At 46.7% G+C, this 25,891-nt stretch overlaps 1 protein-coding gene across 2 annotated transcripts in view; it reads left to right on the top strand.

The window, feature by feature from the left end:
* The window catches only part of NGF (nerve growth factor), a 56,131-nt gene extending 30,689 nt beyond the window's left edge, over positions 1-25,442 (top strand). Inside the window, exons 2-3 of one of the 2 annotated variants that reach the window (XM_018039349.1) lie at positions 15,734-15,857; positions 24,549-25,442. In XM_018039349.1, coding sequence (XP_017894838.1) covers positions 24,561-25,286 — 726 coding nt within the window. In that variant the 5' untranslated portion in view covers positions 15,734-15,857; positions 24,549-24,560 and the 3' untranslated portion in view covers positions 25,287-25,442. Of the gene's footprint in view, positions 1-15,733; positions 15,858-24,548 lie in introns of those variants that run through there. The other variant, NM_001285715.1, reaches the window with a different exon arrangement.

Below are 25,891 nucleotides of genomic sequence, written 5' to 3'. Positions count from 1 at the left end.
GGACTACAAGAAGAATCACCCTCACTGTTTACATCATTACTCTCCTTTACTTCTATCATGCCCTCCTTCCTACTCTCCTTCCTTTTCTCTCTCTCTCCCTCCTTTTATTTGTTCTAATTGTTGATAATTTACACAAGATTAATACTCTTAGAATGAGAAACTTCTCCAGGGAATCTTCCAGCCCAGGGACTGAACCTAGGTCTCATGAATTGCAAATTGATTCTTTACTGTCTGAGCTACCAAGGAAGCCCCAGAATGAGAGACTGTTATATTTTAAATGTTTTTCATTTTATTTTCTCTTTGGCTGCACCAGATCTTAGTTGCAGGACATGGGGTCTTGGCTGTGGGATGCAGGCTTCTCTCACTGTGGTACTTGGGCTCCAAAGTTGCTCTGAGACGTATGGGATCTTAGTTCCCAGACCAGGGATCAAACCTGTGTCCCTTGTATTGGAAGGCGGACTCTCAGCCATGGGCCACCAGGGAAGACCCAAGAGGCTATTATCTTTATTCAGCCTGAATTGAATATGGCTCATGATAGGGAATTCTACCGCAGCAGGCAGTAGTTCCCCTTCGCTTGGTATCATCGGCAACCTCGTGTTGAGGGAGGATCCCTCTTCCAATTCTGTGCATTCCCCCCAGTTGTGTCTCCTGGAACAATGGAGAACAGCTCTTCTCCCCTCCCTGTGAAAGTGTTCCTAAATTTGTGACACCGCTAATTCATCCAGTCGTTTTATTACGGGATGGTTTCCAGGTGTCCTGCCTTCCTGGTTTGCCTTTTATCATTTGCCACACTGGGAACAGAAGCATGGTGGATCTTGGGCAGAGCCTGTGGTTGCCCTCAGCTCCTTCACTGACTGGCTGGGCTGCAGTGACCAGAAGATGGCAGTGGCCCAAGTCTAGTGGTGGGAGCACACCCCCAAGACAGCCTCTCTGCAGCTCCAGCCCCAGAAGCCTGCATCCCGGATTTATGCATGGCACCTGGTGAAGCAGTGATGCAAGCTCAGTGTGAATTCCGAGTGCATCATCACTTGTCTGTGTTTGGATTTGGTCAGGGGGTTTATTAATGAGGATTTGATTAAACAAAGTTTACACTCTAACTGACTCCAGCTGGATCTCCCATCAAGGGGAAGCCCCGATTCCCCTGCTGTTGTCCTTTTGTTCTTTCCACTTGCAGTTTCTCTTCCAAGGCATTTTCTCTGCATCTGATAATGGTGAGGTCACGATCACATTTATTTTGAGGGGTCAGTCTGGCACACCCAGCACAGCGGCTCTGTGATGAGGAAATTTTGTGTTCAGGGCATGGTGTTACCCTGGGATATGCCTTACCCTAACCTGTGAACTGAAATCATTGTGTCATGCTGCCAAGGCAATGCTATCATTCGGTTTGGGCTCAGATTTGGAATTTTTCCAGCAGAAATTGTATTCTCATAGACTGCTAATTGAAACATCATCAGGATTATCTTGTACGGTCACCAGAAGCCAATTCAGCGAAATCTGGGTTCTTGAGGGCAGGAGGTGCTAATTATAAGTGGCTCTGATTACCTTGCTTGGACTGTTTCTCCAGGGAAATCCAGGAACCACATCTCGTCAGCACAGAATGAAGAGCATGTCTGTTTACGATTTGTGCGAGTGCTTCTTTCCCCTCACTGGAGCTGAGGCCAAGGCCATCTTCAAAGTTTTCTCTCAGTCTGTGTATCTTCCTCTCATTTCTTTCTCCCTCCAGTTGCCCTCTCCTTGCTACTGCTCCTTTGCCCTCTGGGTCCACCTTCACCTCTTTCCACTTTGGCCGCTGCCCCCCACCCCCGACCCGGGTCATTTTCCTGCCCCCCCCCTCTCTGCTCTCTTTTTCTGCTTTTGCACTTCCTCCCACTCTCCTCCTCTCTCAAGTGCTTCTTACTATAGTTCCATCGTTCTCATTCCATGTCTTCAGTTTCCCTCTATGATGACATCAGATTTCCTAAGGGCAGGGCGAACCCCAGCTCACTGAGTTTGTCCCAGTGCCTGCAGGTGTTGGGCTGGTCTGATTCCATCTGTTCAGAACTCATTCATTCGTGCCACAAACACTCTTCAAGCTCCAAGCTGATGGGAAACGAGAGAGGCGTTTCTCCCTCTGTCCCTGACCTGGCCCCGGCCCCAGGCTGGCCCCTAATTGGAAGCAGCAGATTGAGCACCAGAGCCAGAGCCATCGTCAATGCCAGCATTACTCAGATGCCCCATGGCGCCCAGTGGGGATGGGGCCAAGCCACATAATTCATGGCCAGTGTGTGTGCTTCTGGTGTATCTGCCAAAATGTCACTGTCAGCCTGTAGGTGACAGCTATTGCTCACCGGTGAAAAGCCTTCTTGTGATTTGCACTCTTTCTGCCCACACTATTTCGAGAAGTTAGAAGACAGCAAGCCCGTCTCCTTCAATGGGAGTTTCTGAAGGCTGTAGACTGGTGGGCCAAAGAAATTGCCAGATTTTCACTCCAGAACTTAGAATGAAAACCATTAATCTGCTGCAACGTAGCAGCCTGACTCCTAATGGCAAGCCATTTACTCAGTTCAGTATAACTCAATGTGGCAAATCAGAAGGAAGTGATTCCCTTTTGTCTAGGTGTCCTGTCTGTTTTTCATAGGACGAGATTCTCATTCTTCTTGGAAAAGACCATTTAATTGGCTAACAATGAAAACAACCAAGTCTTCTTTAAAAAAAAAAAAAAATCACTGATGGTGACTCACCCTCTTCTTTGCCTTTGCTTCCCCCCTATTATATACATGAAGTACTCACTGCTGGGAGCGTGAAGCCTGGACAATTGAACCCTGGTTGAGTAATTTACACGGTTCTGGGAAATAAAGTCAACAATCCACAAACTGTATCCCCTTCTGGATGCTCATCCACCGAGGACCCTTGACATTCGATCTCTCTGATTTCTGTTCAGTGTTTACTGCTTTCGCCCATCCCTCAAACCAAAGTCATAGCTTGGTAATTTCTTGTTTTAGAAAGTGACAAACAGAACAGGCAGAGAAAACACTGTATATTTTGGAATAAAAATGAAATCATTAGGGTAAGTTTCTATTCTTGGTGACTGGAATTTTACTCTGGTTCTGATTAAGCACAACAAAGATATTATATGTGATGTTTTCCTGTAAATGTATGAGATAGTTTTCTATTGCATGTCCATGAATGGAAATATTAACAGACTCCACTTGGCTCCATCAGGCTCTGGCTTGGTCTTCACACCCAAAAAGCCAACCAACAGAGAATCACATCCCAGCCCAGAGTGAGTAGTTTCTGTCTTGTTGTGGTTTTTTCGGCTTTTTTCACAGTTTCACAATTAAGAGGAAGTCTTATCCACAAAATAGGACAGCGCATGGAATAGCCACATTCCCTTGTCTATGAATTGCTCAGTGAGTAGCAGCTGGGCATACTAAACATCTGTCGTCTATGCCTACATTACTGTCAGAAAAATGGGTCCATTCAGACTCTGTTTCTTGGTGGTTAGAGGATTTAAGTGAGGAGGGTATTTCAGTGTCTATGGACTCCCTCAAAGTAGTAAATAAGGAAAGTCTCATGACAGAGAAGTGGCAAAGTCAAGGCATCCCATAAATCAGGAGATCCCCATTCAGTTTTTAAAAGTGATTAGGTAAATTCAAGAACAGAGAATATGCAGGATCCCACCTATACATTATCCATATCACAGAAACAGAAACCAACTCTCAGTACAAAGCCCAGAGGACAAAGCTGTTGCTCCTCTGAACCATCAGGTTTGTGAGCATCTGGAGAAGGGTGATGAGCAGTGACCACCGAGTGGGGGCCCTGTGCTCTTGTCCTTCCTACCACCCACCAAGCACTTGCACTTCCCCACTTCAAGTGGAAGTTTCCTTATCTGTAAACTGGGGATAATATTGATCTCAGAAGATTGTTAATATGTACTTTAAAAGGTAATCTCTAGAAAGCTGTTGGTAGACTGTCTGGCACATAATGCACAATAAATGTTGCTTATTATTAGTGGTAGTAGTTGTATTCACTTTTAGCCCAAGGTTTATGCTAGCAAAGTACATATATATATATATGGTTTTGCTGGGTCTTAGCTGTGGCATGCCAGAGAAGGCAATGGCACCCCACTCCAGTACTCTTGCCTGGAAAATCCCATGGATGGAGGAGCCTGGTAGGCTCCAGTCCATGGGGTCGCTAAGAGTCAGGGATGACTGAGCAACTTCCCTTTCACTTTTCACTTTCAAGCATTGGAGAAGGAAATGGCAACCCACTCCAGTGTTCTTGCCTGGAGAATCCCAGGGACAGGGGAGCCTGGTGGGCTGCCGTCTATGGGGTCACACAGAGTCGGACACGACTGAAGCGACTTAGCAGCAGCAGCTGTGGCACGCAGCATACTCAGTTGCAGCATGAAAACTCTTAGTTGTGGCATGGAGGACCTAGTTCCCTGAACAGGGATCAAACCCAGGCCTCCTGAATTGGGAGTGTAGAGTCTTAGTCACTGGATCATCAGGGAAGTCTGAAGTACTTTATATTTTAATGCATCATATTACATTACATTTAATCTTACACCCAAAATATTGGTAATTCCATCCTTTGTGGTGCCTCTCAGGCAGCCTAAGGGAGATGCCTAGGGGTTTTGGGGTTCTATCCTACCAGACACCCTTTTCCCCATAAGCCTACACTCAAACTTCTGGAGTCTAAACAAATGTCTGGAGGAGGAAGAGTGCCAGGGAGCCAGCGCTCTTCTGGGACACTGGTGGCCCTTCTGCTGGTGCAGAGGGGCCACGAGAGAGCCACCTCAGGCTGGCCTTTAACTCCTAGGGAACTCCCCCCATCTTTCAGGTGGGAGCCTGTCACTGCATAGAGTCACACTAGCCTGAGGAGTACCTCCTGGAGGCTGAGGGGAGGGGTCAGGGAGAGCTCTCCCTCCTGCAGGGGCCTAAGCACAAAGCCCACTCACCTTCAGACTGTGAACAAATAGAAAAGCTCAAAGATGCTCGGCAACAGTAGAGCTGCTGCTGCTGCTAAGTCGCTTCAGTTGTGTCCGACTCTGTGCGACCTGGTAGATGACAGCCCACCAGGCACCTCCCTCCCTGAGATTGTCCAGGCGAGAATCCTGGAGTGGGCTGCCATTTCCTTCTCCTAACAGTAGTGCACTGATCCTCAAACATTGCACAGGCAAATGGAAGAACCGGCCTCATTCTGGAAGACAAGGCACATAATTCCTTCTTTACCTTTGGAAGTGTACATGTGTTTATTTACAACGTCCTTGATAGTTGTAGGTACTCCTGTTTTGAGAGAATGTTATCAAGGTCTAAACTAATGTTATGAACATTATTAGAAATACAAAGTTAACAACAATAACAAAACTCAGGAGAGAAAAAAACACAAACAACTTCCAGAATGGGTGCTGGGAAATAGTCTAATGGAATACGTAGATGGGAAGCAGGAACATAGATTTCTAGACCCAGCTCTGTTCACCACTCAGTTGGGAGTTATATGGAACACAAATAGCTCACTTAACCACTTGCAAGGGACTAAATGACCCCCAGCTTGGCCCTCTTCTGGCTCAGCAAGAGGAAGCCTTGAGAAGCATTGGTCAGACTTCCCTGCCTGACTCCAGAAAGTTATTTAATCCTTTAGTGATGGTGGTGATGGTGACGGTAAAATGGCGGCAGTGGTCATGCTGGTGGTGGTGATGGGGAATGACAGGCTGGCGCTGGTGAGGAAGCATTGAGGGAATGATGGCAGTGATGACTGGATGGTGGTGGTCATGCAGATGGAGAAGATCCTGGTGGCGATGGTGGTGGAGGTCATGGTTGGAAATGATGCTGCTGTGCTCTGTGGGTCTGAATAAGAGACCTGACTTGTATACTTGCTGTGATCTATTTGAAAGGTGGGCAGAGAGCCATGGGACACCTAGGTACTAGGCCTTCATGAGCACAAATGCACAGAGCATTTGGTGCTGGGTTCAGCCTGTAACTATAATGTATGTATTTCAAGATGCTTCCTTTCTTGGGGACAATGTAAGCAAAGCAAAGATGCTTAAGCAGACTGCTGTCCTGTTGTTGCTGTTTAGTTGATAAGTCATGTCTGACTCTTTGTACCCCATGGACTGTAGCCCGCCAGTCTCCTCTGTCCATAGGATTTCCCAGGCAAGAGTACTGGAGTGGGTTGCTGTTTCCTTCCTCAGGGGCTCTTCCTGGCCCAGGGTTGAGCTCCTGTCTCCTTCACTGGCAGGTGGATTCTTTACCACTGAGCCACCAGGAAAGTACATATACTGTTCTACTGGCTGTAAATTTTGGGAAGTTTTGCTTATTGAAAGCTTTTTTAATTTTTATTTTTATTGATTTTTGGTTTTTATCCTTAAAAATGTTTCAATATTTATTTTGGGAATATGGAAGTCAGGTCTGTGGAGAGAAAGAAAAGTAAAAATAATTAAAAAGAAAGTTGAGGCTGCAATCCTGGACACAGATGGGTGGATACTGCAGGTAAGGAAGAGAGCCCTTTGTACGCAAAGTGGACCATATCTGGCTCAGGCAGAGCTTAGAGGTCACCACGGCCACGCACAGCCACACTGGATGGGTAAGGGCCCCAGGATAGACGGTGAAGACCAGAGCCAGGCTTGATGGCTGTGGCCCAGAGGGAGCTGGGGCCTGGGGACAAAGGGTGACACTCTAGACTGGACATGGAGGCATGAGTCCCTGGAAGGCCTTGGAGGTGCAGCTCCCTTTCACAGACAGAGGCGTGGTGCCAGGAACTCAGCTGATTCACAAAGAAAGGAGTGAAACGCTAACAAATGGTTTTCATTATCATCGTGCGGCCTCCACCCTCATTCTGTACGTGTGTGCTCTGCTCTTTTCTTTCTTTCCTCTTTTCATGGGTTGTAACTAAACGATGAGGTGATTGCCATCCCAGCAGATTGCACAAGGGAACCGATGGCTGGACTGGAGCATAGCTTTCTCGAAAGAAATTCTGGACAAGAAAAATAAGCAAGCAGAAATAAGGAGTTTGTTTTGCCCAACACCTGTGTGTTTTTTGGTGTTGGTAATGAAGGCGGAATGAGGCTTTGCTCAGAGCTAAGACAGTTGGTTCCTTAGCAATGCACCTGTCAGCCCAGCCACGGGGCATTCTCCTTCCTAAATAAAACACCGCATTGTCAACATGACAGGGGGTGCTCACCCACTAATCCAGGAATATAAATTGGGACCTCTTGTTATTAATCAATATAATACTTTAAAAAAGGATTTACTTTGACTAGTCTGGTGCAGCTGTGGGAAGAATTTTCAATTCTGTTGCATAAACATTCTTTAAGGGCCTGGGGCTTCCCTGGGGGCTCAGATGGTAAAGAATCTGCCTGCAATGCAGGAGAAGTGGGGTTCGTCCTGGGTCGGGAATATCCCCTGGATAAGGGAATGGCTACTCAGCCAGGTATTGTTGACTGGAAAATCGCATGGACAGAGGCGCGTGGCAGGCTACAGTCCACGGGGTCACAGACAGTCAGACACGACTGAGCGACTAACACACACACACAAGGGCCTACTCTGAGACAGCCCCATGGAGAGAAAAACACCTAAGATCTCAAGAAGTTAATGATCCAGCAGATGCCAAAATCTGTCCCCAGTCCCTGGATACGTGAGCACACGTTTGACCATGAAGATACCTTTGTGTTGATATTCTTCTTGTGATCTACTCCTGTAAGGCAGCAATCACCATCGGCCAAGACGCTATGAACTCCACAGGGCCTGGCAAGTTTTAGTCATAGCTGGAGCAGCTTCCTTCCTCTGACTTGATAAGGCTGAAGAAGATGGATTATTTCGAAAACAAACATCTTAGTTCGTTACTCAGCATCTTTGTCAGCAAATGATTGCAGACAGTCATCCTGCAGCTGCAGTGCGCTGCACTCAGACGGGGCCACTGAGCATGTGCCTGGCCAGCCATTTCCAAAAAGACCGGGATATAAACAATGACTGGCACATAAACAGGATTTCTTCCTGCCGGAGACAGCCAGACAAGGGCACAGGACGGACGGGGGCACCACTTTCTATTCTGCACCCAGCCTGCCAGGAACCCACTGCCAGATTAGAGCTGAATCTCTTTAATGGTATTAATAAGAAGGGCTGGCATTTATGCAGCACCAGCTAGGTGCCAGGCCCTGGGCTAAATGCTTGTTTCTTTTAAGCCTCTCAACAACTCAATCCTGACCTTTGAGAGGAGACACTGAGGCAAAGAGAGGTTAAGTCACTTGCTAAAGGTCATACAGCTGATAAGTGGTGAGGCTAAAATATAACCGGGCCCAGGCCTCAGGGCCATGTTAATTCGGCCATCAAGGGACGCGCAGAGTCACTCTCTTTACAGCTCTAACAGCTTATAATTCTGTAAAATAACAATTGAGATTCTAAAATAAATAGTTTCTATTTCTTTGAAACTTAAACATCTACACTTGCCTCTTGAGTGACTGGGTGCCTGGTTTCTCTCTTCCTCTGTGTGTATGTGTGTGTGTGTGTGTGTGTGTGTGTGTGTGTGTGTGTGTGTGTGTGTGTGTGCAGTGATAGAACAGGGAAAACTGTCCGCCTTCATCTCTGGAATTCCTAATTACCCACAGTGCTCTGGGCCCTGGAGACGATGCGCACTGTGGGTCCTTTGTTCGCTCTGGAGTAAATTTCCTGAGTGGGGGGTTTTGCTTTTGTTCATGATGTCATGGTCAAATAAGGCCTAAAAGAAGAAACACTAGAAGACTGAGAATGTTGTGAAATATGATTGTATGAGAATCAAGTGACTTCAGGGAGACAGCAGGTTTTCATCTCCCCTGATCTTTCCTCCTGAGGAAAAGAAGGAGCTTGATGAAACTCCTTAATGGGAGCTTTAATGCCTGTCAGCCCCTTATTACAGTTAGCCAGGAATTCCCTGGTGGCTTAATGGTAAAGAATCCTACCAGTGCAGGAGACATGGGTTTGATCCGTGGGTCAGGAAAATCCCTCGGAGAAAGAAATGGCAACCCACTCCAGTATTCTTGCCTGGAGAATTTCAAAGACAGAGGAGCCTTACAGGCTACAGCCCACGGGGTCTCAAAGAGTTGAACACAGCTGAGTGACTAAACAACAGTTAACCAGCCCATTGACATTCTGACAGTCCCCATCAGGCATATATGATCTGTATAATAAGTGCCCATTTGGGGCTGGGATTGTTAAAGACATACACAGGAAGTAGCTAAAATAGCCCAAAGCCTCCTGGCAAACACATACATGCAAATAAATTTTTCATTTCCAGCTCTTATCTTAGCCTCGGGTTACCTAGGATTCGCATGTGCGGCATGCCTGGGCAAAGCTGGGCTGCGTTATCTCTTTCATGCCTTGAGTCAGATTTTCTGAGTGTGAAGTCAGCAGACAAGCCAGGAAATGTCAGCACAGAAGAGCGAGAGAGCTGTCACTCGCTCCCTAGGGGGGGTATGGAGTGGGATGGTATCTGATGTGCCCTTGGGACTCGGTATCCCCAGAATGTGCTGGCTGCCTGTGATCCATGTTTTCTTGGAAGCAGGGTGTCTGGGGTGCAACAGTTTTTGCAGTGAAATTGAAGTCCAGCTGCTCAATAGAAATAGCCAGATGGCTCAATGGCAAAGAATCCTCCTGCCAATGCAGGAGATGCTGGAGATGCAGGCTCAATTTCTGGGTTGGAAAGATCCTCTAGAGAAAGAAGTGGCAACCCACTCCAGTATTCTTGCCTGGGAAATCCCATGAACAGAGGAGCCTGGCAGGCTACAGTCCATGGAGTCACAAAAGAGTCAGACATGACTTAGCAACTAAACAACAGCAACATCTCATGGACTCTTTAATGAGTAAGGGTGGCCTTCTACAGGGATTTTTACATTCAAGTCCCACAGCTTGTGTTATCCCTCTTTCATGGAAGGATGAATTGCCTGCCTTTTTTAAAGCCCTAGAACACTGTGTGTCTGTTTAGTCAGGATTTTTCCCAGGTCTTTTTCAGGGCTGTGGATGTTAAACTGGTCTTAATTTCTGAAGTTACATCTGAACTGCATTATAGACTTATGTATTGTAACATTGCTTGACCTGTTGCTTGGAAAACGTACCACACACTGAGAGGAAAAGGCCTGCTCAAGAAGAGCTGAGGATAGTTAATCTGATAAAGCAAATGGAATAAAGAGCTTGGATCCCAGTTGGCTCTCATTGGCAGCGTTTTGTTTTCATTCACGTATTCCATCCCAGGTGGTCATCTCGATCTACAGTAGGCTGGAGGCCTTGGTAGGCACTGATATAATTGGATGTAAACCTTGATTCCAACCAACCCTAGAGTTTGCCCTTTTCCCCAGTACTTCTGTCTGCTCTTAGTCCCAAGTACGCAAACAATAGCCAGGAAAAGCCCAGCACAGAACTGAAATGGATCTTTTTCTTGTGGTTTAAGAATCAGCCAGTTGGAACTGAGGAGATATTTTCTTAGGGTTGCAGAAAAGTATGAAAAACTCTTGGATTGTTTTTGGCACTCAAATGTAGATCATAGATATATCATTAGTATTACTAAGCTGATGGGCTACACTACAAGAACTGTTATTTAGTAGCACATTCTTGCAAAAATGTATTGGCTTCAGCTCTGTTATGGAAGGCTGCTGTGTTAGATATCTTACCTTCTGCCACATTCGTGTCGTTGTGATTACCCATGTTATGAAAACCTCTCAATGCACTGACATTGCGTAGTTTGTGAGTCCACAACTCATAGATCCAGTCGGGCAAGCACCATGACAACTGTGTCCCACCACACACCCAGAAGGCTACACACATTTGTACCAAATGCTGATTGATTCTGAACCTCAAGGTCAGCACCATGATGATTTCTTCCTTGAGCTGCCTCTCCGGGGAACTGCTAGGAAGAGTTTGTAATTCATCTGAGAATCTCCGAAAGAGCCATAGGACCATTTCTCTTTGAGAGAAATGTGTTAAGACACTTCAGAATTGTCAGCATTGAAACTTTCAGTCAAAAAACAGAATAGCGGCTTTGCTGAACCTGAATATCTTCCTAAGTCCTGTTGCCAGATGCACTATTTTCCTATTGGTTGTGCCAAAACCACTAAATAGTTAAAACATGTCAAATCATCTCGAAACGGCCAAAACTGAATTTTTTTCCCCAAAGAAAGAGCTCCCAGTCAGCAAACCTCACAGTCATATTCCATACTAAAAAAATGTCTGATTAGGCTAAAAATTAGAAAAAGAGACTTTCAATGTAAAAGATTTCAGATTTTCTTTGTGTATAGGCTCAGAGTGAGAACTAACAGAGAGAGGGAAGAATTAAGGGGAACAGTTACAGCAATGAAAACCACAGCGACAGCACCAACAGTTATTATTATGCCCTCAGCAACATGTTCTTGCTGCCCAACCTCCCTAGCGAGTTTTCCCAGCTCACAGAACTCCAGCAGGTGGAATTCAGGAGGGAGTGGGGCTGAAGCTCACGCCATCTACTCTAGCATTTTGATGTGATGTAAGCTGGTCTTAGGACTAGCCATTGGGTCCCAGTACCTGTGAGGGATGAGTGGTCTAAGAAGTCTTTTTGGTCAAGCATCTCCCAATTTTTGTTTTTAAAAATGTCAGCAAATAGTCCTTGGGCTTGATAATAAGCTAATCATAGCTCCAACACCAAAGAACATTTTAAGTGGTGTGCAAGGAGTTAAAAAAAGAAAAAAACTTTCAAAATTCACAAATATCAATTATACCTAGATAATTCTGGGGATGGAGTGTGGGAAGGGGAGGCAGGGACAACTTCCCCTCAAGAGTCTGCGAGCTATATGCTCACACATTCTTGTTGCCTATGGTGTGACCATACCTGCACTTTATATTTTCTGAGATATGTTCATTTCTTGATCATTTTTCTTCATTGCTAGCTCATCAAAGCCAGTGTCAAGGTTTCCATTCATCCTGTGCAGCCATGATTCTCAGCCCTGACCTTTCCTCGGGGTCACCTTGGAAGCTTTACAAAATATAGTTTGTATTTCAAAACTAACCAAAATATCATTGAGACCTTATGAGAGTGAAAGGGAGGCTGAGACAAGTGTCAACAAAGAGGGCCATACAAACATGCTCAACTTCAGGGGGTTTTCAGAAGAACGTTAGCTCCAGCTGACTCAAGGCTGATTGATCTTGGGTTCTGAGGCATGATCTAGACATAATGTTAATTGTGATATGGAAAGTTATGGTCAAGCAGGCAGCCTGCAGAAGTATTCTGACTCTTGAGTTGTCACTGTCTCTCAGCCCTGATTCCCTCACTCCAGGGGGGAGATTGCATTTGGAGGGGGTCCAGAGTGGAACCCTCCAAAACAGTGCTTCTGAAACATAGGTATGCATCAGTATCAGCAGTAGGGATTAAAACTCAGATTTGCTGGGTTTCACTAAGCATGGCTAGGCCTATGGTAGCATATACATTTCTAAGAAATTCTGAGATATTGCTAGTATTATGGTAGACCTCACTTTGAGAAACAGTGCTTTAAAGTCTGAGACCCAGCATTATCCTGGTCTAGAAGGAATACCAGATTACGGTAGTATTCCTTCATGCCCTGAAGGAGGAATAGAATATGGTCCTGAGATGAGCTGGGATTTATTTCCATGCATTTATAAAAGTGAAAAAGCTCTCTGATTAAGTGATTACTGCATGAGAAAAGATAAGGTTTAAAAATAGATATGCATTTGGGGCTGTTTGTTCCTAATATCATTGCATTAGAAATTGGTAATATTTAAATCAGATTTAATTTTAGAGCCCCAACCTTCACTAGCATGAGACTAAAAACAATGACAATAATATCTATGACAATCACTCAGTTTTCTGGGCAGGAAATTGTTGTCTCCAGTAGCAAACTACCTGTACCTACACTGAACAAGAGAAGACCAAAGGAGATGCAAGACAGGGTCTCAAAGATAGCAATCAGACATCTAGATGTGGTTGGCAGGGGGCCCTGGAACGCAAAGGGGACTATTGCGGTCAATCTACAGCCCATCCCCCAAGAAGGCAGTTCTGCCTAGGAGTTGTGGAATGTTTGATTTAGATCGACCATCCCTCCCCTTCAAATCAGCTAGACTGGAGGCCACCCTGGCATATAGTGGAATATATAGAATGTTTTCATAGAGTCACTGTTACTTCCCTGATTGTTCCCTAGATTTAAGTAGAGGCTTTTGTGTCACATTGGAAGGTATAGTCAGCAGGTAGGCCACAGCAGTGAGTTCTGCAAGCTCATAAGTTCCTTCTGTTGCTGTATAAGACCACCACATATTCTTCTCACCCTCCCCAGCACCCCCTCCTAAGCCATGTGGGACTTCTGGGGCTCTGTGATAGCTTTCCTTCCCTTCTTCCCTGATGCAGTCCTATTCATCCTTAAGAACCCTGCTCAGATGTTACTTCCTCTATGACCTGGCCAGATAAAGTGAATTCTTCCCTCTGCTGTTTCCCACATCATGTCAGAATTATCTATCATACTTAGCACATGGTGCTTTAAATGCTGTTCATGTATTTGCTTTCCTCACCTCTAGCTTCTTTGCTCTTGGATGTTGTGCTTATGTCTCATTCTTGTGTTCCTAGTACCTAGCACAGTGGCTGGTGTGGTGCCTGCAAGTTTAGAGTTTAATCAATGAAATAAATGAATCCCAGTGTTTGTACAGAAAGGAAAGCATTCCTTAGATGCTCAGTATGGGTGCAGATTGGAAATATTAGTGCCCATAGACTCACGGCGATCAGAGCTTCAGGGGACCTTAGTTAGCATCCCTATTGGTTCCTCATCTGTGGAGAAAGATCAGCGAGGCCTAAAGATACTTGGCAACTTGGGCCAGGACAAAGTTCTGTAGTTTCCAGTCTGGTGATCAGTCAGATATGGTCAAACACCCAGTTGAAGGGTTTGTGGACCAGATCAATCAGGTCCTGTTCCCGTGAGTGATGGCACCAGATCCCGGAACGCCCACCTCCTCCTACCTGGAGGACCTGCTGTCCTCCCCGTCCTGTGCTCAGTTCAACCATGATTCAGGGTGAACAAGGCCTTTGCTACAAAATCTAACTTTTTTTAGTGTTTGAGTAAGTGTTCATCTCTAGGCCTCAACCCCAATTGAGGTTTGGAAGCTATTTCTGGTACTTCTGAAGAAAAAGGATATTTTAAGTAGAGTGGGTAAGAAAGAGAAACGATAACATCCCAGTCCTTAATTTCACAATTTGCAGCAGCAGGAAAATCACTCCATGCCCTTTCCACCACCTTGTCCTCCAGCTCCTCTGCATGATCAGGGATTTGGGGGCCGTGGTGTCTTCACCGACCTTTGCTTCGGTAGTTCAAGCTGAGAGTGGGTGTTGCAGGGAGACGGAGGAGGGGGTCCACACTGGGAAAAGGCACGCTGGGAAAGGGGGGTTGAGGAGCTGAAAAGATAAGCTAGATAGAGATAAAGGTGTCATTTTGGAACTTTTTTTTGGCGGGGGGAGCTATCCCCACCTACAATAAAATTCTACAGTAGACATTAACAGTTCACTCACTCATTTGTAAAAATATCTCATGTCACCCTCCAGCTTAAAGCCTTCTGCTCCTTTCCCATTGCCTAAAGGGTGAAACCGTAGTTGTCACTACACCCCTGCACACGTAGTTGCCCACTACATTCTTCTCTCTCTCCAGTTCATTTCTTAGGTCTTTTTCCTACATGCTCGGCATCTTTGACTTGTTTCGACCCCCCAGGACCTTTGCACTTACTGTTCCTTCTGCCTGAAATGCTGTCTCCCCCACTCCTTCTCATCTTTCAGATCTCAACTTGAAGATCATTTCTTCAGAGATGGAAGACCATTTCCACTAAGCATCCTGTTTTTAGCGGCCCTTCACTACTACACCCCGCCATCACCCTCTATCATCCTATCCTGCTTACCTGCAGGGCATGTAGAGAATATAAGATGTTATGTTTATTTATATAGGACTGTAAACTCCATGGAGTACAGACCTCGTTGATCTTATTCACTGCTGGGTCCCTAGCACCTAGGACAGTATTTGGTACATGGTAGAAATACGTGCTCAGGAAATATTGCTGAATGAATGAGCGAAGTGCCTACGTATACAAGGTTTATAAAGGTAGAAGGAGAATAGAAACCTAATTGCTTCCAGGAACTACAACCTAAAACTGAATAGAACTTTTTCTCTCATTGCACCAGCTCCCTAGCTCCTGATTCCTAAAATGTGTCTTTGCTAAACTTTGATCTCTGAGATTGTCATCCTAGTTCTGTAAGAGATCTCTGTTATCTATCAAGTGGTTAAGTTGTCTTGCTTTCCACCATGACTTGGTCTGGAGTTTCATCAAGGCACCAGCTTGTTCTTCATTGTCAGGACTTTATCTTCTGAATAATTTACCTTAGGTATACTGGTCCAGAGTTGGGTATGCTATATCTCTGTGTATAATGTACAGAAGGATTCCATTTTGATGCTGGATTAGGGACCTGTTAGAGCAATACTCTGATGTGGGACTAGAAGTGCCTACACAGGGCATAAGATCAACCATAGACTGTGTCCAGGGAGATTACAAGAGTTCTGGCACCAGAATGAGAGGTGGGTGCCGCCCCACGTCTGGGCAAGGTCAAGCCCCTGGCAATTTCGGTAGCTGAGTTCCAGCTTCTTTGGTTCTGATGCTGGCAGAGTCCCAGCACTCAGGAAAATGAGGTTTATCTTCTTGCTTGGGGCACAGCTACCCATCTGCTAGACAACGTGCTGAAGCACTCATCTAATGCCAGCCCTCTCCTCCCACAGAGTCCTGGCCTGGGGTCGTGCAGTCCAAGGGGCTGGATGGCATGCTGGACCCAAGCTCAGCTCAGCGTCTGGGCCCAATAACGGCTTTTCCAAGGGAGCAGCTTTCTGTCCTGGCCACACTAAGGTAAGCACCCACAGGGCATCTGGTTCACCAAGGTTCCTAGTTCTAGAGATGCCAGGCTAGCTGGAAACAAGCCTGTAGCTGAGGATGGGACTTTAGTGCTAGCTGTCAATCAGAAGGGGCCCGGGTGGCTCCTAGTGATGCCCCACATGTGGCCCCCCAAGCCTGTCTGAAGAGGATGTCACTCTTGCTTTCAGGCTGGTCCCACAGTTTTCAGGGACATGATTAGACACTGAGCCACCCTGTCTAAAGGATCAGAACACAGGACCTCCAAGAAACAGACAGCACCAGACCCTCCACACAGCTCTTGATCTGTCTGAACAAGTGATCTTAGGAGACTGAAGGTCCCTAATCACTCTTCATGCCCTTGCCTGTGGAGCGGAGGGTAGGGAGAGCTCCAAGTCTGGAAACAAGGGTGAGTTCCCCTTCCACGAGGCTTCTGCCTGTGGTCAAGATATTTACTCTTAACTGTGTCTCAGTTTCCTTCTCTATAAAATGGGAAGAATAAGACCCACCTGCCAGATTTGTTGTGCTGGGTAATGAGACAATTATGCCCAATAAACTGATAAGATGTAATTATGATCTCTCCTCATTCATTTTAAGATGTCTCTAAGAATTCAGATAAGTAGATTCCGTTTCCACTCTGCCCTGAAGTAGACGATAAACCCACAGGTGCCCGCACCTGCTAGCAGTTTCTGACTGCATACCTCTGTCATGGGCATTTTAAGCGCTTTTGTATCAAGCCTACATGATGTCGAGAAAACCTGATAAACCAGATAAAATAACTAAGTACCTAATTACTCCCTGGATCTGGATTTATGGCTTCAGGAAGGTAAAACTTACAGCCTGCTGAACGGTATTTTCATTTTGATGTTGGAGGCTGAATAAATGCAGCCCAGGATCCATCAGTTATAGTGTGTGTGCAGCCTCGGCCCTCTCGCCTCCAGAACAGCTGAGGCAGAGCAATGCCAAGTGCCCGCATGCAGAGCCTGCCACTCACTAGCTGCATAACCCCAGGTCACCATGCCTCTCTGAGGTCCATTTCTCTCCTCTCTAAGATTCAAGGATTGGACAGGATGTTGTTGTTAGGTCACTAAGTTGTGTCCAACTCTTTGCAACCCCATGAACTGTAGCACACCAGGCTTCCTTGTCCTTCACTATCTCCAGGAGTTTGCTCAAACTCATGTCCATTGAATCATTGATACCATTCAACCATCTCATCCTTTGCCACCCCCTTCTCTTCCCCTCAATCTTCCCCAGCATCTGAGTCTTTTCCAATGAGTCAGCTCTTTGCATCAGGTGGCCAAAGTATCGGAGTTTTAGCTTCAGCAACAGTTCTTCCAATGAATATTCACTGGGCCCCTCAGCTTCCCAGGCAGAAATCCCTGAGGCTGCCACAGAGAAAGGCACTGAGAGTATAAAATCCAGCTCCGCTGCTAGCATCTCCCAGGCTGAATTTATTATGGGGAAGCATGAACTGGAAGGCATGTCAGAGCTGATCAAGTCCAGAGGTTCAATGCATTAGAATCTGCATTGATTTTAGCCCCTGGAAGGCTTATTAAACTACAGACTGGAGGGCCCATCCCCAGAGTCTCTGATTCAGTAAGTTTGGTGTGGGGACCGAAAAACTTGCATTTCCCACAGCTTTTCTCCCAAGAAAAGATTTCCTTTAGGATTGATTTCCTTTAGGATTGACTGATTTGATCTCTTTGTGTCCAAGGGACTCTCAAGACTCTTCTCCAGCACCACAATTCATAAGCATCAGTTATTCAGCACTCAGCCTTCTTTATGATCCAGTTCTCACCTCCATGCGTAAATAATGGAAAAACCACATCTTTGACTATATGGACCTCTGTCGGCAAAGCGATACCTCTGCTTTTTAATATGCTGTTTAGGTTTGTCATAGCTTTTCTTCCAAGAAAAGCTGTGGGAAATGCAAGTTTTCAGGCCCCACACCAAACTTACTGAATCAGAGACCCTGGGGATGGGCCCTCCAGTCTGTAGTTTAATAAGCCTTCCAAGGGCAAAAATCAATACAGATTCTAATGCATTGAACCTCTGGACTTGATCAGCACTGACGTGCCTTCCAGCTCATGCTTCCCCATAATAAATTCAGCCTGGGAGGCGCTAGCAGAGGACCTGGATTTTATACCGTCAGTGCCTCTCTCTGCGGCAGCCTCAGGGATTTCTGCCTGGGAAGCTGAGGGGCCCTAAAATTCCTCTCTCACTCCACGCAGGCCCCAACAACCAACTGTGTCCCAGTCTTTAGAGCTGAAGACAGCAGTCAGTTTACATTTGGAGTGGAGGCCAAGTGTAAAACACGAAATGACTCCTGACCCACACTCTAATGTGGCGAATGAGATGGAGAAGGAGGCTGGATTTTCTCAGCCACAAGGATTTCCTCTCCAGCTAGCATTTCGTGACCCTGGTTCACTAATGTAATCGCTAGTCTAAGAATCACTAACAGCTCCCTCTCAGCACTCCTCCAGCCAAGGCAGGGATTCTCTCACTCCCTCTACAAGGCATGTCCAAAGGCACACTCAACTGAAAGGCACTGGCTGTCTTGGCCACAGAGATGGACCAGTTACTTAGCTCTGCCCAGCAGCTTCACCACCTATTCAGGTGAGAACACCTATGTGAAATCATCCACCTGGTGCAGGAAATTTCTCTTATTCCTGGAGTATGCGAATGACTGGAAAACCACAGAATGTACCTCCAGCCCAGAAGAGGGCAAGGAAGCTGGGTGGCCCTTGAATAGATGGAAGTAGGCCCCCGGCGGGTCCCCCTACTCTTAGTCATTTATCTTTCATTCTCGTAGGAGCAGGACAAACACAGACATTCACACATTAAACAGAACATGTTCCGTCCTGCAAGCCCCTAATTGCATCTTCCCCAGGTAATCTTTCTACTACTCACAGGTCTCTGCTTAGTGAAACCCCAGTGAGGGCTGTCACCACTTCAGAAGTAAGGCTTCAAAGTTTGTTTTTAAAAATAAATAAATAAAACTCCTCCCTGGTTCACATCAACCAAGTAGAGAATATTCTTTTGTGAACTGTGCCTTGTACTTTAAATCACTAGAATAAAATACGTACTAATTTTTTCTTTTATTTCTTATCTACTCATTATTTTTTAAACAAAAGATTTTTTTAAAAAAAGATTATAGGGGCTTACTATTATGAGTAAGTCAATTTAGGGAAAAAAAATCCTTTTGCTCTAAAGCCTAAAGGAGAGATATATTTGCAACATTTTAAAATCTTAATGAAACAATAAAGCAATCTCTTCATGATGCAAATCTCCATTGTGTTCAAATACCCCCAGTGAGGACAGGTTAGGGGCTTCCCAGGTGGCTGAATGGTCAAGAATCCGCCTTCCAATGCAGGAGGTGCGGGTTGGATCCCTGGGTGGGGAAGATTCCCTATAGAAGGAAATGGCCAACCCACTCCAGTATTCTTGCCTGGGAAATCTTATGGACAGAGGAGGCTGGCAGGATACAGTCCATGGGGTTGCAGAAGAGTTGGACATGACTTACCAAATAAACAACCACCACAACCACGGGTTACCTTGACAGTGTATTGAGGAGCAGCAGTAGACTTCAAGAACTCCATGTAGTCAGTTGAGTAGAACCAGCAGAGTTCTAGGCAGAGCAGAAAACTTTATAATTGCTTACACTCAGAGTGTCAGAGCTGAAAGATACCATAAACAGATGGAGAAATGAAGGGACACAGAAGGAAGAGACTTGTTCACACACTCAGACTCTTAGAGGTGGAGCTCCTTGTGAGGGTTAGGTCACCTGCACGGGAAAAGATGAACAGGATGTGCTTCTGCCTCCAGGGACTTTGCCCTTTAGGAGGGAGGATAAGAGCAGAATACAATGCTGTAAGAGAATTTTAAGGACAGGCTTCTCCTTTATGGAGAAGGAAGAGAGTTGGTCTCTCTGAAAACAGGAAAAGCTCCCCAATGAACGTGGCATTTAAGCGGACTCTTGTAGCCAACAGGAAGGACTCTGACCAGCAGAGGTGGGGAGCAGGAAAGGCACTGGTCGGTGGGGGGAGGGGTAAAGGGGAGAACGCCTGGCACAGAAGAGTCTGAACCGAGGGCAGCGGCGGGGAAGCACAGAGCCGGCACAGCCTGTGAGGAGACCTGTTTGCCAGGAATGCAAAATATGTGGAGGGAGTAGACGGAAGCCTGGGTCTATCTGCCAGGCTGAGCAGTCCTAGTGGCTCCCTAGACAACTGCTCACCTCTGGATATCCTGAGCATGGTGATGTGATCAGAGTAGTGTTTCAGCAAGGTAAATGGAGCAACCAGGGATGGTAGGCAACCAGGACATAAGTTGGGAGACGGTTGCATGACCTGAACCAGAAACACAGAGGTGAGGACAAAAAGCACAGTTTCAAAAGATGACACTAAAACAGACAAAAAGAGCTGGATGAAAGGCAGAGAGGAAAACGCAGAGTCCAGTGAGGAGCTGAGGCCTGGAGCTGGCAAATGAAGCAAATGGTGGTTCCAGGAATAGAAAACAGAGATGCAGAGAAACATGTTTAGGAGGATGGGGAGAGAGGCTCACGAGAGATAGTGGCTGTGAAACTACTTTCATAAATCATTAAGTGGCCCAAAATGGGGCAGCTGCTTTTGAGTAAAGAGAAAGGAGAGGATGGTGGTCGTAGTGGGGATGTTGAAAATGAAGGTTCTTGTTTAGGACAGCTTGGTTTTAAAACGTCGACACCCGTGGGGAGTTGCCTATCATAAAACTGGGAGTTCAGAACTGGCTTTCAAAGGAGGAATTGGACCAGAGATCCTGGCATGGGCATCAACTGCACAGACATTTCAGTTGACTCTCTAGAAGAGGATGAGCTCAGCCAAGGGGAGACTGTAGAGTGAGGTGGGAGCCTCTGGTAATGGGAAATAGGGAGCAGTGCGTCCTTATTATCATCAAATACATTTGATGACTACATTGTAGTCTTTTCATTTCCCTATCCAAACTCTTTAGTGTTACTAATATGGATATGAAGGGATGAATTTCCATTTCATTTCTTCTCCCTTCATCTACCTGATGAGAGATAATGTTTCTGAGAAGCAGAAAGAAATGAAACAAGAAAGGGAGTGAAAGCCCAAGGCTTGAATTAGCAACCAACTGACTAATCAGCTGGACATTTATCTGCGAGACCATCAGCCTGCAGAACCAGTGGCGGCCAAAAAGCCAGATGCGTCACTGCCTTCTCTGCATGGCTGGTGGGAGAACTGGAGCAAACACAAACATTTTTTGAAGTAACCAAAGAGAAAAGAATTTGGTGGTTTTATTCTTGGTATCTCACCAAAGAGCTGTCTAGCAGCTGAAGAGAAGCACATTACCGAGAAGAAGAATGCACTGCTTTAAAACCGATTAGGAATGCAACATGTGGTCATACGCACAGCATCCAAAGGAAACCAGGCGTCATGGTGGAGAGAAGGCAGATGGCGAGCTGCTGTGGACATCCCCATTCACGCTCTCACTCACTCCCCTTGTAGAGTTTGAGGACTTTCTACACGCCAGGCACTGCGCACGGCCCCAGGAAACTCAGGTGGCACCACTTCCAAAGTGCTCTGAGGGTAACAGAGAAGTAAACCATGACTCGCAACACAAGGAGAGGCAATAGGGTTAAGCACAAACCATTAGAGCAAAGAGGGGTAGAAAAAACCATATTTTTGTTTGTTTAGTTTTTCATGAACAAGTATCAACTTTTATTCAATTAAATTAACTGGTGAGAGAACCAGTAAGATGTTATGACCAAGTCCAAGGAGAATTCAAAGAACAGACATGTAAATGTAAACACTGCTGCTGCTGCTGCTAAGTCGCTTTAGTCGTGTCCGACTTCTAAGCGACCCCACAGACGGCAGCCCACCAGGCTCCCCTGTCCCTGGGATTCTCCAGGCAAGAACACTGGAGTGGGTTGCCGTTTCCTTCTCCAATGCATGAAAGTGGAAAGTGAAAGTGAAGTCGTTCACTCGTGTCCGACTCTTCGCGACCCCATGGACTGCAGCCCACCAGGCTCCCCGTCCATGGGATTTTCCAGGCGAGAGTACTGGAGTGGGCTGCCATTGCCTTCACTAAAGAACATGGAAATGAATTTGCTGAAACGCTACAAAATTGGACAGCAGCCAGAGACAATCATGAACAGACAATATCCGCACCTCCCCACCACCGACCCCGGACAATCACATACATTTATATCATTTAAATTAGCCTAACAATAATCAATTACAGAGAACAGATGGGGAGCCCCCAGCAGGAACACTCTGTGATTGTATTTTTCTCATTTTTGATGCCTCTCATGACATTTCCATCAAAAAAAGTAAATCTATTAAATCTCATCCACTAGCCATGCAGGTGGATGAGACAGGCTCTGCCCTCTAGGACCTTACATATAACTAGTGGGGAGATAGTCTCAAATCACTAGGCTTGAAAAGAAGCCTGACTGAAGTAAACCTATGTGCTATGAAAAGATGTGGACGGAGTGTGCTCCAAGAACAAATTAGCAGCAATATAACTGAAGAAAACAAAGTCCTTGATCACAGGACATTGGAATGACTCAGAATTAAATAGGTGTATACTGCTAAGTCACTTCAGTCGTGTCCGACTCTGTGAGACCCCATAGACGGTAGCCCACCAGGCTCCCCCGTCCCTGGGGTTCTCCAGGCAAGAATACTGGAGTGGGGTGCCATTTCCTTCTCCAGGGCATGAAAGTGAAAAGTAAAAGTGAAGTTGCTCAGCTGTGTCTGACTCTTAGCGACCCCATGGATTGCAGCCCACCAGGCTCCTCCATCCATGGGATTTTCGAGGCAAGAGTACTGGAGTGGGGTGCCATTGCCTTCTCCAAATAGGTGTATAAGCACCTATTTAATCCTAACAACAGCCCTATGAAATAGAGTTTGTGGTGGTTTAGTTGCTAAGTCGTGTCCAACTCTTTGCAACCCCATGGGCTGTAGCCCGTCAGGCTCCTCTGTCCATGGAATTTTTTCAGGCAAGAATACTGGAGTGGGTTGCCGTTTCCTTCTCCTGGGGTTATCTTCTTCACCCAGAGATCAAACCCATGGACCCATGCCTCATGCACTGCAGGTGGATTCTTTCCGGCTGAGCCACCAGAAAAGCCCTGAAATAATGTTTATTGCCTGCTTTTTATCATTGAGGAACTCAGAGCTCAGAAACGTTAAGTAGGTTTCTGCTAACAAGTGGCAGGACTAACACTAGGTCCAGTGCAGAGTTCTTCTCATTACACTGATTTAGTAGAAAAGAACAAACACACACTTCTGAAGTTGAGAATGGGGAGAGATGGCTATTGGTTGGGTGATCTGAGAAGGTCTCAAGGAAGAGAAGGTACCCATGCCAGGCTGGAAGAGTGGGCAGAGAGCAGAATGACCTGGGGGAGAGATACGGGGAGGGAGTGCACTGGAAGTTTAACACCCTGTCTAGGGGGTGCCTCTAACCCTACCAGGAAGATCTGGGGAAGCTTCCCAGAGGAGGTAACATCTGATACACATCTGCAAGTGTGTGTAGGAGCTCATCAAAAGTGAGCTCAAGAATGGAGCTAGTTTCACGGCAGGTTGCCCTGGGGGTGGTCGCTGGTAGGCAAGTCAGTACAGTTAGGTGCAGAGTCCCATCTGGCAGGAGCTCAAAAGGAGCCTGTACTGCTAGTGGGGACAGATGATTTACACTATTTGGTCTATTCTCACTTAAGATTAAATAATTTTTGAAAAGACACACTTAAAAATGAAAGAGAAAGTGGAGGAGGAAGGAAGGGTGGAAGGGTAGACTGGCTTAGTGAGGGGTCAGGTTTAGATTCTATTTCTGGTTCAGTTTTTGTAACTGTCGGCCTGTTACTTCATTTCTGTGGGTCACTTTCCTCGCATATGAAAGGGAGATGATAAATCCTAACCTAAGTCACAAGCTAACAAGAAACTTGAAGTGAACGCTGAAAAGCTGAAAAACATCACTCATGAAAAGAGAAAACATTATCAATATTACAGACATGCACCTGTGGCTGAATAGCTAGACTGGCTCAGATGTCCCAGAGCTATATACATTTTTTTTTTTTTTTTGCCAGACATGGATTGGCATGTTTGTGGATTTTTAGTCATCAAATCTCAGAGCTGACCTGGTGCTCCTACCTGCAGAGGGTGGGTTCAAGGCTGAGGCTTCAAGATAAATCCCCAGCAGCCCTTCCCACTGCCTTCCCAGGGAATTCAAACCATTGGGCAGGCCACAGCGCTGGGAGAGGTGTCAGACTCACCTTCCCCAAGCCATTCTGCTGCACACACACACACCACCTGCCCGTGGTGAGACTGCCTCACTGGCGGGTGGAGAACCCCAATGACTCTTTAAGCAGTGCCACCCAGTTCATACCACAGCACTGGGCAGAATTTCTGGGACTCTGTCCGTTCTTTCGAGGAAAAGCCCACCTCTTCTAGATGAGGTGCCCAGACACCGGGTTGTCTGCGCCAGCCCTGTTTAAGCCTGTCACCCTAGCGTTACAGTCATAGCATCGCCTTTCACTCTCCGAAGGGTCCCAGTTTGAAATTCCAGGGTCACCTTGCCCTTAGCCACCAGGGGAAGCCTCCTTGTCATCCTCTGGGAAGGTCAACTCCGAAGGACCCAGAAACCACCCTCATCCAACGCTCAGCGCCCCGCGGAATAATCCTCATTTCTGTTTCATTCCAGGTGCATAGCGTAATGTCCATGTTGTTCTACACTCTGATCACAGCTCTTTTGATCGGCATACAGGCAGCACCGCACACCGAGAGCAATGTCCCAGCTGGACACGCCATCCCTCAAGCCCACTGGATTAAACTTCAGCATTCCCTTGACACAGTCCTCCGCAGAGCCCACAGCGCCCCGGCTGGGCCGATAGCCGCCAGGGTGGCAGGGCAGACCCACAACATCACTGTGGACCCCAAACTTTTTAAAAAGCGGCGACTGCGTTCACCTCGCGTGCTGTTCAGCACCCAGCCCCCACCTGTGGCCGCGGACACTCAGGATCTGGACTTCGAGGCGGGCGGGGCCGCCTCCTTCAACAGGACTCACAGGAGCAAGCGGTCGTCATCCCACCCCGTCTTTCACCGGGGGGAGTTCTCGGTGTGCGACAGCGTCAGCGTGTGGGTGGGGGACAAGACAACCGCCACGGACATCAAGGGCAAGGAGGTGATGGTGCTGGGAGAGGTGAACATCAACAACAGTGTATTCAAACAGTACTTTTTTGAGACCAAGTGCCGGGACCCCAACCCCGTGGACAGCGGGTGCCGAGGCATCGACGCGAAGCACTGGAACTCGTATTGTACCACGACCCACACCTTCGTCAAGGCGCTGACCATGGACGGCAAGCAGGCCGCCTGGCGGTTCATCCGGATCGACACAGCCTGCGTGTGTGTGCTCAGCAGGAAGACTGGGCGGAGAGCCTGACCTGCAGCAGCCCCCCACCCTTCCTTGCTCCCCTCTACACTCTCCTGCGCCCCTCCCTACCTCAACCTGTAAATTATTTTAAATTATAAGGACTGCATGGTAATTTATAGTTTATACAGTTTTAAAAAATCATTATTTATTAAATTTTTGGAAGCAGCTTGTGTGCTGGCCCTCCAGTCATTCTGCCCAGGGTGACCATTTGCAAGTCTTGGTTCGGAGGCTGCAGGGAGGAGGGTCCACAGTACCCCCTGGCTCTTTCCTCAGTGTGTGTATGCTCATTCGTGTTTCACTCTTTGTGACCCCATGGACTGTAGCCCACCAGGCTCCTCTGTCCATGGGATTTCCCAGGCAAGAATACTGCAGTAAGTTGCTATGCCCTCCTCGAGGGGATCTTCCCGATCCAGAGGTTGAAACACCGTCTCATGTATCTCCTCCATTGCAGGCAGAGCTTTACCACTGAGCCACCTGGGGTATCTTACTCTTTCTCTCAGGCACACCTGTAACCCTCACCGACCCATCACTCCCAGCCAGCCGTGCCACTTCAGGGAAAGCTAACTGGGTTCAGATATTAGCCTAAGCCGGGCATGATTAGGAAGGGACGTCTG

The sequence above is a fragment of the Capra hircus genome, chromosome 3 (assembly GCF_001704415.2).
Source record: "Capra hircus breed San Clemente chromosome 3, ASM170441v1, whole genome shotgun sequence".
In the NCBI taxonomy this organism is placed as follows: Eukaryota; Metazoa; Chordata; class Mammalia; order Artiodactyla; family Bovidae; genus Capra; species Capra hircus.
Note: the sequence above shows the minus strand (reverse complement) of the source record. Positions and strands in the feature narration are given on the sequence as shown.